Raw genomic sequence first — 13,990 nt, 5'->3', positions numbered from 1 at the left:
GCTGAGCATCAAAATCTACAACTTGGGACGTGGGTTGAAAAGAAGCCTGGGTCTCTGCCCTAGATCCCGATACAATGGGTATTGAATGGGGCCTAGAGATCTGTACCTTGAGTAAAGTGCCTTTGATCATATAAATTCAACACCTGACGAAAACAGAGGCCCAAAGGAGTCACGACTAGGCGGCTCTCCCGATTGGAGATTCGCGGTTCTGCGCTTTGGGTGCTGGCCGAAGGGCATCTGGGTTTTCGTTTTGGAGGCATCGGGGAAGGGCTTGCTTTTCCAGGTTCTCTGGGGTCACTAGACTGCCGTTCCCTCGCGTTTCTCTCTATGCAGGAGTCGCAGTGGGTTAGCTGCTCTGCAAGTGCCCGTATGCCGCTGCCCAATCAGCTGGTTTCCTCCGAGCACCTGGCGAAGCCTCAAGTCTGGCTGCGGGGCGGAGGCGGGAGAGATCACCCCGCCCGCGCATCCGCTCTGCCCCTTGCCCGACCCCGCTGAGCCTCGACCCTCCCCACCCAATCCCGGTCCTCCGCTGGGAGCTTGGGGCGGAGCTTCGCCGCCGCTCCGCCCCTCCGCGCAAACTTTTAGCCTGGGGAGTGGGAGCGTTTGCGAAAGCTGATGGTGTTTTTTTAGAAAATAAGTTTCAGACGTATAGCATTGGGCTTCCCTGGTGGCGCAGTGGTTGAGAGTCCGCCTGCCGATGCAGGGGACACGGGTTCGTGCCGCGGTCTGGGAAGATCCCGCGTGCCGCGGAGCGGGTGGGCCCGTGAGCCATGGCCGCTGGGCCTGCGCGTCCGGACCCTGTGCTCCGCAACGGGAGAGGCCCGCGTACCGCAAAAAAAAACCCCACAAGAAACAGATGTACAGCATTATAGTTCAACATCTGTATATACTAGAGCGTGATCACCACTACAGTCTAGTTGCGATCCGTCACCATACAATTAACCCACTTCATGCTTTTCGCCCAACCCCCTGGAAGCAGATGGTCCTACAGTCGCGGAGCTGATTGGCTGTTCTTGGGCGTTACGTAGCCCGGGTTTTCCGGAATTTGGGTTGAGCTGGGGAGAGTGGAGTATGGCTTCTCTGAGTCAGCCCTTGCGCGAGCTACAGGGACCTTTGCTCCCCCCCAAGGACCTGGTGGAGGAGGAAGATGATCATCTGAGGGAAGATGCGGAGGAGGAGGAAGACACGGTGTTTGTCGATGCCGAGGAGCTCTGCAGTGGGGGTGTAAAAGCGGGCAGCCTCCCTGGTCGGCTCCGTGGTGAGGAAGCAACTCGCCCCTGGGAATGGGTTTGGGGGATTAATGAACTGTTTCCCATTATGGTCTCGTCCCAAGTAAGGCGCCCCATCGCTGCTAATAGACTTCCTTTGGGATGGCCTAGCTGTTTCGTCCTGTTTAGGATAAAATAAAAACAGCAGCAACCACAAGAATAGCAGAGACTTGAGCAAATACTTTGTGTTAAGCTTGGGCTCTACGTGTATCTCATTTACTGATGACAACTTTTTCAGGTAGTTTCTTAGTCGAGGAAACAATGGGTCTCCAGCCAGTATTCACACCCCGAATCAGGGCTTTTAACTATTTTCCTGTCTTTCCTGGAGTCGAGTATGTGGTTACTTTTCAGCTACTTAGACACACACGCACATAAGAAACACCCCAAGGCACTGTTGATTCATTAACCTTGTGTTAATAACCTTGTGATCTGTGTTTACCTTGTATAGTTTCCTGTCCTAAGAATTATACCTATTATGTGTACCTGGTGACTGATGTTTGAGAATGTTTGAATGTTCAGACCACTGCTGTACTGTAGAATTTTTCTGGTGATGGCATTGCTCTATATTTGCTCTGTCCAATACAACAGCTGTTACCCACTTGTGGCTATTGAGAACTTGAACTGCAGCTAGTGCACCTGAGTTGAATTTTAAATTTTAATTAATTTAAATTTAAATAGTCACAGGTGAGTGGCCAATACAGGTTTAGACAGAAACTTTTAAGTATTTGTGGAGGGTTTAGTCATTTATCCTGAAAGTGTTAGTGATTGGCTACCATCTTCCAAGCAAGGTGTTTGTTTTGTTGGGCTACCTTGGAGAGATTAGATGATGAGGTTGCTGTCTTAATGGAGCTTACCCTCTAATGAATTAAACTGACATTCTATAAATAATCACAGAAGTAACTATAATATCACTCAGTGCTTAGAAGGAATAGTACGAAGTGCTATGAGAGGTTATATTCATGAGATTCAGGGCTTTCCTGAGGAAGTGACAATTAAGCTGAGGTCTGTAGTAAATGGGGTAAATGGTAAGGAAGAAATTATTTAAGGCAAGTGGAACAGCTTTTGCAAAGGCCCTGGGTAGGAGGGACCATGACATTTTTTAGAAACTGCTTGAAGGTCAGTATTGACTGAGATCAGAGTAGCAGAGAGAGGACTGCTTTTAGAAGAGGAACAACAAACTTTTGCCATGTACCATGCCTCCCTCCTGGAATACAAAAACAGATGAAACATTGTCATGTTCTAGAGAGCTTACAGTGTAGTAGAGGGAGACAGATAAACAGGTGAGTGGAATATAGACACTGTAATAGACATCTGTAGAGGGTACTGTCCAGGGATTAAAGAGAGTAGTGGATTTGACAAAACATTGGGAAGAGATTTTAAATTTATCCTAAATTACCTTTTTTTTTTTAAAGTTTCAATTTTTGATGAAAATACTCAGCAGCAATGTGAAGTGTTTGGACGTTTTCCGTTAATGGGTGCTTGGTGGCGAGTGAAGGTACAGGTGAAGCCGGTAGGATCAAGGAGCTTTCAAGTTCAAGGATTTCCTTCTTACTTTTTACAATCAGATATGGCAGCACCGAATCAGTTACACATCTGTTCCCTCTTTCTTAAAGACTGTAATGTCTCCAGTGAAAAGAGAAAAAATTTTTTAGCATGGGTAAATGCTGAATCAAGTTATAAAGACCTCAACTTTGAAAATCTTAGGGAAAAATTAAGAACTTACCAAAAGAACATTGGAAGGAATACTCAAAAACAATCTACACGGAAAACACAAGAAGAGTCACCACCAGATGACGAGATACTGCGTTCTCTGGAAAACACAAGTAAGTGATTTTATCATTGAGTTTTAGTGTAACTGAGATACTGGATGACTGGTGTGTTTAAAATATTACCAGTACAGTATTGATATCTTGGTATAGTATTCTTTTTTTAAATTGGTTTGATGAAATGTGTTTGTATTGCTTTTGGAGTATGTCATTGACATTGTAGGTTCCTCATCTGTAATGTGAAGAGATTGGGTGAGATGATCTTTAAACACCTTTTAGTTCCTTTCCTGCTCTAAAAGTGTGATTCTAGGTCTCTCTCTAACTTTTGTGTCCTAGGATTACCTTGAGTCATTAAGAAGAAGTTCATTTATCAATTATTCTGTTTCAGAAGGGAGAGAAGAAAGGCAAGAATATGAGCAATCCATTTTGGAAAGATTTCAGTTCAAAGTAGTTTAAAATAACTTCTAAATATGGTTTGTTATCTGGACATTCACATATATGGAATATTTCATTTCTTAATTTTATCAAATAAATTTGGCAGTACATCATTGAATGATTTCAATGATGAAAACATCATGATTACAGTAAGAAGAATGACTATAAAGATTAATATGTAAATGATTTTTAATGCTTAGCTTTAAATTTATATATTATTGAGTCAGAAATTTTATTCTGATTCTACTGCAAGCAGAAGGAAACAAAAGGCTAAGAAGTAGCTATCTAAGCATTTGAAGAACATAAATTTTGGTGTTAAACACAATGAAAACCATCTTGATACAAAAGCAAGTGTTATAATACAATCACTTTTCTTGCTGGTCACAGTAAATTTATTACTCTGTCTTTGATTTGGATTTCTTAAACTGGTTGTGCTAAATGAGAAAGTCCATCAAATCAGTTGTTCTATAAGCTCATTTGTATGTTTCTATTTGTTCTTTTCTGATATCCTGTAGTTCCGTTTATAACTGTGATGAGAGCTCTGCAGTTCCCAAAAATAATGGAATTCCTTCCAGTTCTTCTGCCCCGACACTTTAAACGGCTCATAAGCTCAGATTCTACACAGGTGTTGGAAGCGATAGAAGAGATTTTAGGTACACAGCCATGGAAACTCGGATTTCGTAAAGTAAGAAAGATATTTGCTTAGCGTTTTGTAATCTTATACAAGGGAGGATGTCTCAAGCTTGACAGTTTTTTGTATCTCTTTCAAGGGAAAGAAATTTGTATGACTTCAGTGTTGATTTATTTTCCTTGCAGTGTTGCAACTAATATAAACTTCTTCCACCTATAGCTCTTATGCAATAAATTTACAAAGGAAAACAAAATAACACAATAAATGACATTCAAATTATCAATACTTCAGTTACATAATTTAATTTCATATGACATTTTTTGTAACTGAATTGCCATAGCTCCTTGAATATAGATCTCATCGAAGACAAGTTCTTGTGTGTTTGGCAAGTCCATTCTGCTATGCTACGCCGTTCCTCACTTTCCTATTTGAACTTTCGAAGACCTTCATTATTCATATGGTACATGATGATGCCATTTGATTCTTTTTCTTTGGCACAATAATGTTATTTACGATTTCTTTGGCACTTCTGTTTTTCTTATTAGAGACCAGGAGTAGTAAAGTGGCACCGCGAAGCTCCAGAGATGTTGAAAACCAAATGTGGCACTTAAATCTTGGCAGTACTTGGTTATAGATGGTTTTCCAAATGAAAATACAATTTAAAAATTCTGAGATAATTGGTGGGATCCCCAAGAATGTTTACAGATCCCACCCCCCTGCCCCCCATTTGAGAAATACTGGAATAATGAATTTGTTCCCTCTATAAAATGACTGATTTCAATATGCTTGGAAAAATGAGATTCTGGAACATTAGATTATTATATATATTTATTCAGTAGGAAAGAGAAGCAGAGCAATGAGCCTTCTGGGACTCAAGTGGAACTCAAGTCCCCTTTTCAGCGTGTAAACCACCACCCAGAATAAAGACTTTTACTGAGGTTTTGAATTCATTTGCTAGGGCTGCTGTAACAAACAGCATAGACTGGGTGTCTTAAACCACAGACATTTATTTTCTCACAGTTCCGGAGGCTATAAATCCAAAGTCAAGGTGCCAGCAGGGCTGATTTCTTCTGAGGCCTCTCTCCTTAGCTTATGGATGGCTGTCTTCTTCCTGTGTCTTTACATGGTCTTCCCTCTGTGCTTGTCTGGGTCCTAAAATCTTATGACATCAGTCATATTGGATTAGGGCCCACCCCAGTGATCTCATGTTAACTTAATTACCTCCTTAAAGACCCTATCTCCAAATATGGTCACATTCTGGGGTACTGGGTGTTAGGATTTCAACATACGAATTTTGGGGGGGACACATTTCAGCCCATAAAATGTATGGAGGGCTCCAGGGGTGATGTCTCCATGGGAAAAAAAAAAATGGAGCTGGTAGACGACCTACTTAGTGGATCATGGTGAAGGAAGTTCTGTACCTTTTCAGTGGAGTTTGGGCAGAATTTTGATAGGCACATGGAAAACTAAACAAGCCAAGAAAATGAGGCAGTCAGTAACTTCACAATATACACGAGAGTTCAACACAAAGTTAATGTAATCACAGCATATCATGTCACTCAGCCGTGAATCCTGTTTACACTGATTTAACAAAAATCAGTTTTCAAAATGTATACTATTAACTTTTCTCAAAGATGGGAGGAAGAGGGCTTCCCTGGTGGCGCAGTGGTTGAGAGTCCGCCTGCCGATGCAGGGGACACGGGTTCGTGCCCCGGTCCGCAAAGATCCCACATGCCGCGGAGCGGCTGGGCCCGTGAGCCATGGCCGCTGAGGCTGCGCGTCCGGAGCCTGTGCTCCGCAACGGAAGAGGCCACAGCAGTGAGAGGCCCGCGTACCGAAAAAAAAAAAAAAAAAAAAAAAAGATGGGAGGAAGAGAAGCATGTGTGAAAGTGACAGTACAAAGGGAGCAAACTTGCATGAAGAAAGACTTTCCATAGTAAGGAGTTAACTAATTACCTAAATATTTTTTAAGAAATTAAGGAATAGTATAAACAATACACAGAAATGTGGAGATAAATTCTGGAAGAAATAACTGAAATTGTTGAGGGTGTTGCCTTTAGAAGGCATGGAAAGGGTAAGTCAGAGGATTCCTATTTTTTGTGATAAGTCTCATAGTGTTATTTGACTCTTAAAACTGTATGTGTATTGCTTTGAAAAAACATAATTTTAATTATGAAATTATATAGATCTCTAATCACAGTACAGTTAATTAAAAAAAATTAGTTATGTATTAGGTACATAGTTTTTTTCCCCAAATTTTGTTGAAACACATGTCTTCTGGAACTTAAAAAATTATTATTAAACACCATAGTTTTCACTGTAATTCTCATAATAGTCATCTAATAGTCAATTATAAAAATATTTGTAATTTTTATAAAGCAAACTTGAATTTACTTTTCTTAAAGATAACCTACAGACAGTTGAAGCTTCTGCAATGTGAGGCAAGTTGGACATCGTTTTGTCAGTGCAGGTCTCTTCTCCAGTTGATGACTGATTTGGAGAAGAATGCATTAGTAATATATTCTGAACTGAAGCGGATGTGTAGAGAGCAAGGGCACACGTGTGTTGAAGAAGCTGACTTAACTTCTGAATTGTCAGACCGCATGTCTTTTCATGATGCTTGGCAGTCTCTGAAGTTCTTGAAGGATATCGGTGTGGTGACGTATGAGAAGGGCTGTGTCTTTCTTTATGACCTTTACCAGGCTGAAAGAGGCATTGCCTCTTCAATCTGTGACCTGATGACAAGGTCGCCATGGCGATTACATGTTGATGTCAAAAAGGTGCTTGCATCTATTCACACCACAAGACCTGAGAATTCAGAAAGTGATGATACGCTAAATAAAAGTGAACCTGACGAAACAAGATTAGAAGATCCTGTGGATATTTGGGACACGCAGGACAGCGGTGACCATATTTGGGATAATGGTGAAAGTGAAGTTAAGGCAGAAATAAGTGAAGTCCAACTGGATCAGGATCAGGTGGCTGCTTTGGACATGATTTGCTCCAATGCTGTGACAGTCATCAGTGGGAAAGGTGGTAGTGGGAAGACCACAATTGTTAGCCAGCTTTTTAAGCATATAGAGCTGTTGGAAGAAAGAGAAGTGAAAAAAGCTTGTGAAGATTTTGAACAAGACCAGAATGTACCAGAAGAATGGATTACCTTCACCGAGCAAAGTCAGCCGAAGCCGGGCAAGGCTATAGAAGTTTTACTTACAGCACCTACAGGGAAAGCAGCTGGCTTACTGAGACAGAAAACTGGTTTCAGCGCTTATACACTATGTCAGGTAAAGCCTTTTACATTTTTTCTGTACATAAAACATTTGCCTTAAACACGGGCTTAATGTAATGAGTTTATTTTTCATTTCTTCCTGACAGAAATCAGTAGGCATTTATTTTATTTTATTTTATTTTTTTAACATCTTTATTGGGGTATAATTGCTTTACAATGGTGTGTTAGTTTTCTGCTTTATAACAAAGTGAATCAGTTATACATATACATATGTTCCCATATCTCTTGCCTCTTGCGTCTCCCTCCCTCCCACCCTCCCCACCCCACCCCTCCAGGCGGTCACAAAGCACTGAGCTGATATCCCTGTGCTATGCTGCTGCTTCCCACTAGCTATCTACCTTACGTTTGGTAGTGAATATATGTCCATGCCTCTCTCGCTTTGTCACAGCTCACCCTTCCCACTCCCCATATCCTCAAATCCATTCTCCAGTAGGTCTGTGTCTTTATTCCTGTCTTACCCCTAGGTTCTTCATGACATTTTTTTCCTTAAATTCCATATATATGTGTTAGCATACGGTATTTGTCTTTCTCTTTCTGACTTACTTCACTCTGTATGACAGACTCTAGGTCTATCCACCTCATTACAAATAGCTCAATTTCGTTTCTTTTTATGGCTGAGTAATATTCCATTGTATATATGTGCCACATCTTCTTTATCCATTCATCCGATGATGGACACTTAGGTTGTTTCCATCTCTGGGCTATTGTAAATAGAGCTGCAATGAACATTTTGGTACATGACTCTTTTTGAATTATGGTTTTCTCAGGGTATATGCCCAGGAGTGGGATTGCTGGGTCATATGGTAGTTCTATTTGTAGTTTTTTAAGGAACCTCCATACTGTTCTCCATAGTGGCTGTACCAATTCACATTCCCACGAGCAGTGCAGGAGTGTACCCTTTTCTCCACACCCTCTCCAGCATTTATTGTTTCTAGATTTTTTGATGATGGCCATTCTGACTGGTGTGAGATGATATCTCATTGTAGTTTTGATTTGCATTTCTCTAATGATTAATGATGTTGAGCATTCTTTCATGTGTTTGTTGGCAGTCTGTATATCTTCTTTGGAGAAATGTCTATTTAGGTCTTCTGCCCATTTTTGGATAGGGTTGTTCTTTTTCTGTTATTGAGCTGCATGAGCTGCTTATAAATTTTGGAAATTAATCCTTTGTCAGTTGCTTCATTTGCAAATACTTTCTCCCATTCTGAGGGTTGTCTTTTGGTCTTGTTTATGGTTTCCTTTGCTGTGCAAAAGCTTTGAGGTTTCATTAGGTCCCATTTGTTTATCTTTGTTTTTATTTCCATTTCTCTAGGAGGCGGGTCAAAAAGGATCTTGCTGTGATTTATGTCATAGAGTGTTCTGCCTATATTTTCCTCTAAGAGTTTGATAGTTTCTGGCCTTACATTTAGGTCTTGAATCCATTTTGAGCTTATTTTTGTGTATGGTGTTAGGGAGTGATCTAATCTCATACTTTTACATGTACCTGTCCAGTTTTCCCAGCACCACTTATTGAAGAGGCTGTCCTTTTTCCATTGTACATTTCTGCCTCCTTTATCAAAGATAAGGTGACCATATGTGCGTGGGTTTATCTCTGGGCTTTCTATCCTGCTCCATTGATCTATCTTTCTGATTTTGTGCCAGTACCATACTGTCTTGATTACTGTAGCTTTGTAGTATCGTCTGAAGTCAGGGAGCCTGATTCCTCCAGCTCCGTTTTTTGTTCTCAAGATTGCTTTGGCTATTCGGGGTCTTTTGTGTTTCCCTACAAATTGTGAAATTTTTTGTTCTAGTTCTGTGAAAAATGCCAGTGGTAGTTTGATAGGGATTGCATTGAATCTGTAGATTGCTTTGGGTAGTAGAGTCATTTTCACAATGTTCATTCTTCCAATCCAAGAACATAGTGTATCTCTCCATCTATTTGTATCATCTTTAATTTCTTTCATCAGTGTCTTATAGTTTTCTGCATACAGTCTTTTGTCTCCTTAGATAGGTTTATTCCTAGATATTTTATTCTTTTTGTTGCAGTGGTAAATGGGAGTGTTTTCTTGATTTCACTTTCAGATTTTTCATCCTTAGTGTATAGGAATGCCAGAGATTTCTGTGCGTTAATTTTGTATCCTGCAACTTTACCAAATTAATTGATTAGCTCTAGTAGTTTTCTGGTAGCATCTTTAGGATTCTCTATGTATAGTATCATGTCATCTGCAAACAGTGACAGCTTTACTTCTTCTTTTCCAATTTGGATTCCTTTTATTTCCTTTTCTTGTCTGATTGCTGTGACTAAAACTTCCCAAACTATGTTGAATAAGAGTGGTGAGAGTGGGCAACCTTGTCTTGTTCCTGATCTTAGTGGAAATACTTTCAGTTTTTCACTATAGAGGATGATGTTGGCTGTGGGTTTGTCATATATGGCCTTTATTATGTTGAGGAAAGTCCCCTTTATGCCTACTTTCTGCAGGGTTTTTACCATAAATGGGTGTTGAATTTTGTCAAAAGCTTTCTCTGCATCTATTGAGATGATCATATGTTTTTTCTCCTTCAATTTGTTAATATGGTTTATAACATTGATTGATTTGTGTATATTGAAGAATCCTTGCATTCCTGGAATGAACCCCACTTGATCATGGTGTATGATCCTTTTAATGTGCTGTTGGATTCTGTTTGCTAGTATTTTGTTGAGTATTTTTGCATCTATTTTCATCAGTGATATTGGCCTGTAGTTTTCTTTCTTTGTGACATCCTTGTCTGGTTTTGGTATCAAGGTGATGGTGGCCTCGTAGAATGAATTTGGGAGTGTTCCTCCCTCTGCTATATTTTGGAAGAGTTTGAGAAGGATAGGTGTTAGCTCTTCTCTAAATGTTTGATAGAATTCGCCTGTGAAGCCATCTGGTCCTGGGCTTCTGTTTGTTGGAAGATTTTTAATCACAGTTTCAATTTCAGTGTTTGTGATTGGTCTGTTCATATTTTCTATTTCTTCCTGATTCAGTCTTGGCAGGTTGTGCATTTCTAAGAACTTGTCCATTTCTTGCAGGTTGTCCATTTTATTGGCATAGAGTTGCTTGTAGTAATCTCTCATGATCTTTTGTATTTCTGCAGTGTCAGTTGTTACTTCTCCTTTTTCATTTCTAATTCTATTGATTTGAGTCTTCTCCCTTTTTTTCTTGATGAGTCTGGCTAATGGTTTATCTATTTTGTTTATCTTCTTAAAGAACCAGCTTTTAGTTTTATTGATCTTTGCTATCATTTCCTTCATTTCTTTTTCATTTATTTCTGATCTGATTTTTGTGATTTCTTCCCTTCTGCTAACTTTGGGGTTTTTTTGTTCTTCTTTCTCTAATTGCTTTAGGTGCAAGTTTAGGTTGTTTATTCGAGATGTTTCCTGTTTCTTAAGGTGGGCTTGTATTGCTATAAACTTCCCTCTTAGAACTGCTTTTGTTGCATCCCATAGGTTTTGAGTCATCGTGTCTCCATTGTCATTTGTTTCTAGGTATTTTTTGATTTCCTCTTAGATTTCTTCAGTGATCACTTCGTTATTCAGTAGTGTATTGTTTAGCCTCCATGTGTTTGTATTTTTTACAGATCTTTTCCTGTAATTGATATGTAGTCTCATGGCGTTGTGGTCGGAAAAGATACTTGATACAATTTCAGTTTTCTTAAATTTACCCAGGCTTGCTTTGTGACCCAAGATATGATCTATCCTGGAGAATGTTCCATGAGCACTTGAGAAAAATGTGTATTCTGTTGTTTTTGGATGTAGTGTCCTATAAATATCAATTAAGTCCATCTGGTTTAATGTATCATTTAAAGCTTGTGTTTCCTTATTTATTTTCATTTTGGATGATCTGTCCATTGGTGAAAGTGGGGTGTTAAAGTCCCCTACTATGAATGTGTTACTGTCGATTTCCCCTTTTATGGCTGTTAGTATTTGCCTTATGTATTGAGGTGCTCCTATGTTGGGTGCATAAATATTTACAATTGTTATATCTTCTTCTTGGATCGATCCCTTGATCATTATGTAGTGTCCCTCTTTGTCTCTTCTAATAGTCTTTATTTTAAAGTCTATTTTGTCTGATATGAGAATTGCTACTCCAGCTTTCTTTTGGTTTCCATTTGCATGGAATATCTTTTTCCATCCCCTTGCTTTCAGTCTGTATGTGTCTCTAGGTCTGAAGTGGGTCTCTTGTAGACAGCATATATATGGGTCTTGTTTATCCATTCAGCCAATCTGTGTCTTTTGGTGGGAGCATTTAGTCCATTTACATTTAAGGTAATTATTGATATGTATGTTCCTATTCCCATTTTCTAAATTGTTTTGGGTTTCTTATTGTAGGTCTTTTCCTTCTCTTGTGTTTCTTGTCTAGAGAAGTTCCTTTAGCATTTGTTTTAAAGCTGGTTTGGTGGTGCTGAACTCTCTCAGCTTTTGCTTGTCTGTAAAGGTTTTAATTTCTCCATCAAATCTGAATGAGATCCTTGCTGGGTAGAGTAATTTTGGTTGCAGGTTTTTCTCCTTCATCACTTTCAATATGTCCTGCCACCCCCTTCTGGCTTGCAGAGTTTCTGCTGAGAGATCAGCTGTTAACCTTATGGGGATTCCCTTGTGTGTTATTTGTTGTTTTTCCCTTGACTGCTTTTAATATGCTTTCTTTGTATTTAATTTTTGACAGTTTGATTAATATGTGTCTTGGCGTATTTCTCCTTGTATTTATCCTGTATAGGACTCTCTGTGCTTCCTGGACTTGATTAACTATTTCCTTTCCCATATTAGGGAAGTTTTCAACTATAATCTCTTCAAATATTTTCTCAGTCCCTTTCTTTTTCTCTTCTTCTGGAACCCCTATAATTCGAATGTTGGTGCGTTAAATGTTGTCCTAGAGGTCTCTGAGACTGTCCTCAGTTCTTTTCATTCTCTTTTCTTTATTCTGGTCTGCAGCAGTTATTTCCACTATTTTATCTTCCAGGTCACTTATCAGTTCTTCTGCCTCAGTTATTCTGCTATTGATCCCATCTGGAGTATTTTTCATTTCATTTATTGTGTTGTTCATTATTGTTTGTTTCATCTTTAGTTCTTCTAGGTCCTTGTTAAATGTTTCTTGCATTTTGTCTCTTCTATTTCCAAGATTTTGGATCATCTTTACTATCATTATTCTGAATTCTTTTTCAGGTAGACTGCCTGTTTCCTCTTCATTTGTTAGGTCTGGTGGGTTTTTATCTTGCTCCTTCATCTGCGGTGTGTTTTTTTGTCTTCTCATTTTGGTTATCTTACTGTGTTTGGGGTCTCGTTTTTGCAGGCTGCAGGTTCGTAGTTCCCGTTGTTTTTGGTGTCTGTCCCCAGTGGCTAAGGTTGGTTCAGTGGGTTGTGTAGGATTCCTGGTGGAGGGGACTAGTGCCTGTGTTTTGGTGGATGAGGCTGGATCTTGTCTTTCTGGTGGGCAGGTCCACGTCTGGTGGTGTGTTTTGGGGTGTCTGTGGACTTATTATGATTTTAGGCAGCCTCTCTGCTAATGGGTGGGGTTGTGTTCCTGTTTTGCTAGTTGTTTGGCACAGGGTGTCCAGCACTGTAGCTTGCTGGTCGTTGAGTGAAGCTGCGTGCTGGTGTTGAGATGGAGATCTCTGGGAGATTTTCGCTGTTTGATATTATGTGGAGCTGGGAGGTCTCTTTTTGACCAGTGTCCTGAAGTTTGCTCTCCCACCTCAGAGGCACAGCACTGACTCCTGACTGCAGCACCAAGAGCCTTTCATCCACACGGCTCAGAATGAAAGGGAGAAAAGGCAGAGAGACTAAGAATTAGTAGAAGTAGGAAGAAAGAAAGAAAGAAAGGAGGGAAGGAAGGAAGAAGGAAAGAAGGAAAGAAAGAAAGGGAGGGAGGGAGGGACGGTGGGAAGAAGGAAGGAAGGAGGGAAGGAAGGAAAAAAGAAAGAAAAGATAAAGTAAAATAAAGTAAAATATAATATAGTTATTAAATTAAAAAATAATTATTAAGAAAAAAAATTTAAAAAAAAAATGGACGGATAGAACCCTAGGAGAAATGGTGGAAGCAAAGCTATACAGACAAAATCTCACACAGAAGCATGCACATACACACTCACAAGAAGAGGAAAAGGGGGAAAAATCATAAATCTTGCTCTCAAAGTCCACCTCCTCAATTTGGGATGACTCGTCTATTCAGGTATTCCACAGATGCAGGGTACATCAAGTTGATTGTGGAGCTTTAATCCGCTGCTTCTGAGGCTGCTGGGGGAGATTTCCCTTTCTCTTCTCTGTTCTCACAGCTCCCAGGGTTTCAGCTTTGGATTTGGCCCCCGCCTCTGCGTGTAGGTCGCCAGAGGGCGTCTGTTCTTCGCTCAGACTGGACGGGGTTAAAGGAGCCGCTGATTCGGGGGCTCTGGCTCACTCAGGCCGGGGGGAGGGGGGCACGGAGTGCGGGGCGAGCCTACGGCGGCCGAGGCCGGCGTGACGTTGCACCAGCCTGAGGCGCGCCGTGCGTTCTCCTGGGGGGGTTGTCCCTGGATCCTGGGACCCTGGCAGTGGCGGGCTGCACAGGCTCCCCAGAAGGGGGGTGTGGATAGTGACCTGTGCTCGCACACAGGCTTCTTGGTGGCG

At 40.6% G+C, this 13,990-nt stretch overlaps 1 protein-coding gene across 3 annotated transcripts in view; it reads left to right on the top strand.

The window, feature by feature from the left end:
* The first annotated feature begins 1,070 nt into the window (after positions 1-1,070).
* HELB (DNA helicase B) overlaps positions 1,071-13,990 on the top strand; it is a 47,031-nt gene continuing 34,111 nt past the window's right edge. For 2 of the 3 annotated variants that reach the window (XM_079935859.1, XM_079935861.1), the window contains exons 1-4: positions 1,071-1,258; positions 2,681-3,091; positions 3,985-4,154; positions 6,506-7,384. In XM_079935859.1, the coding sequence (XP_079791985.1) occupies positions 1,072-1,258; positions 2,681-3,091; positions 3,985-4,154; positions 6,506-7,384 (1,647 nt within the window). In that variant the 5' untranslated portion in view covers position 1,071. The remainder of the gene's footprint in view (positions 1,259-2,680; positions 3,092-3,984; positions 4,155-6,505; positions 7,385-13,990) is intronic. The other variant, XM_079935860.1, reaches the window with a different exon arrangement.

Source organism: Stenella coeruleoalba (assembly GCF_951394435.1).
Source record: "Stenella coeruleoalba genome assembly, chromosome: 11".
NCBI classification, from domain to species: domain Eukaryota; kingdom Metazoa; phylum Chordata; class Mammalia; order Artiodactyla; family Delphinidae; genus Stenella; species Stenella coeruleoalba.
Note: the sequence above shows the minus strand (reverse complement) of the source record. Positions and strands in the feature narration are given on the sequence as shown.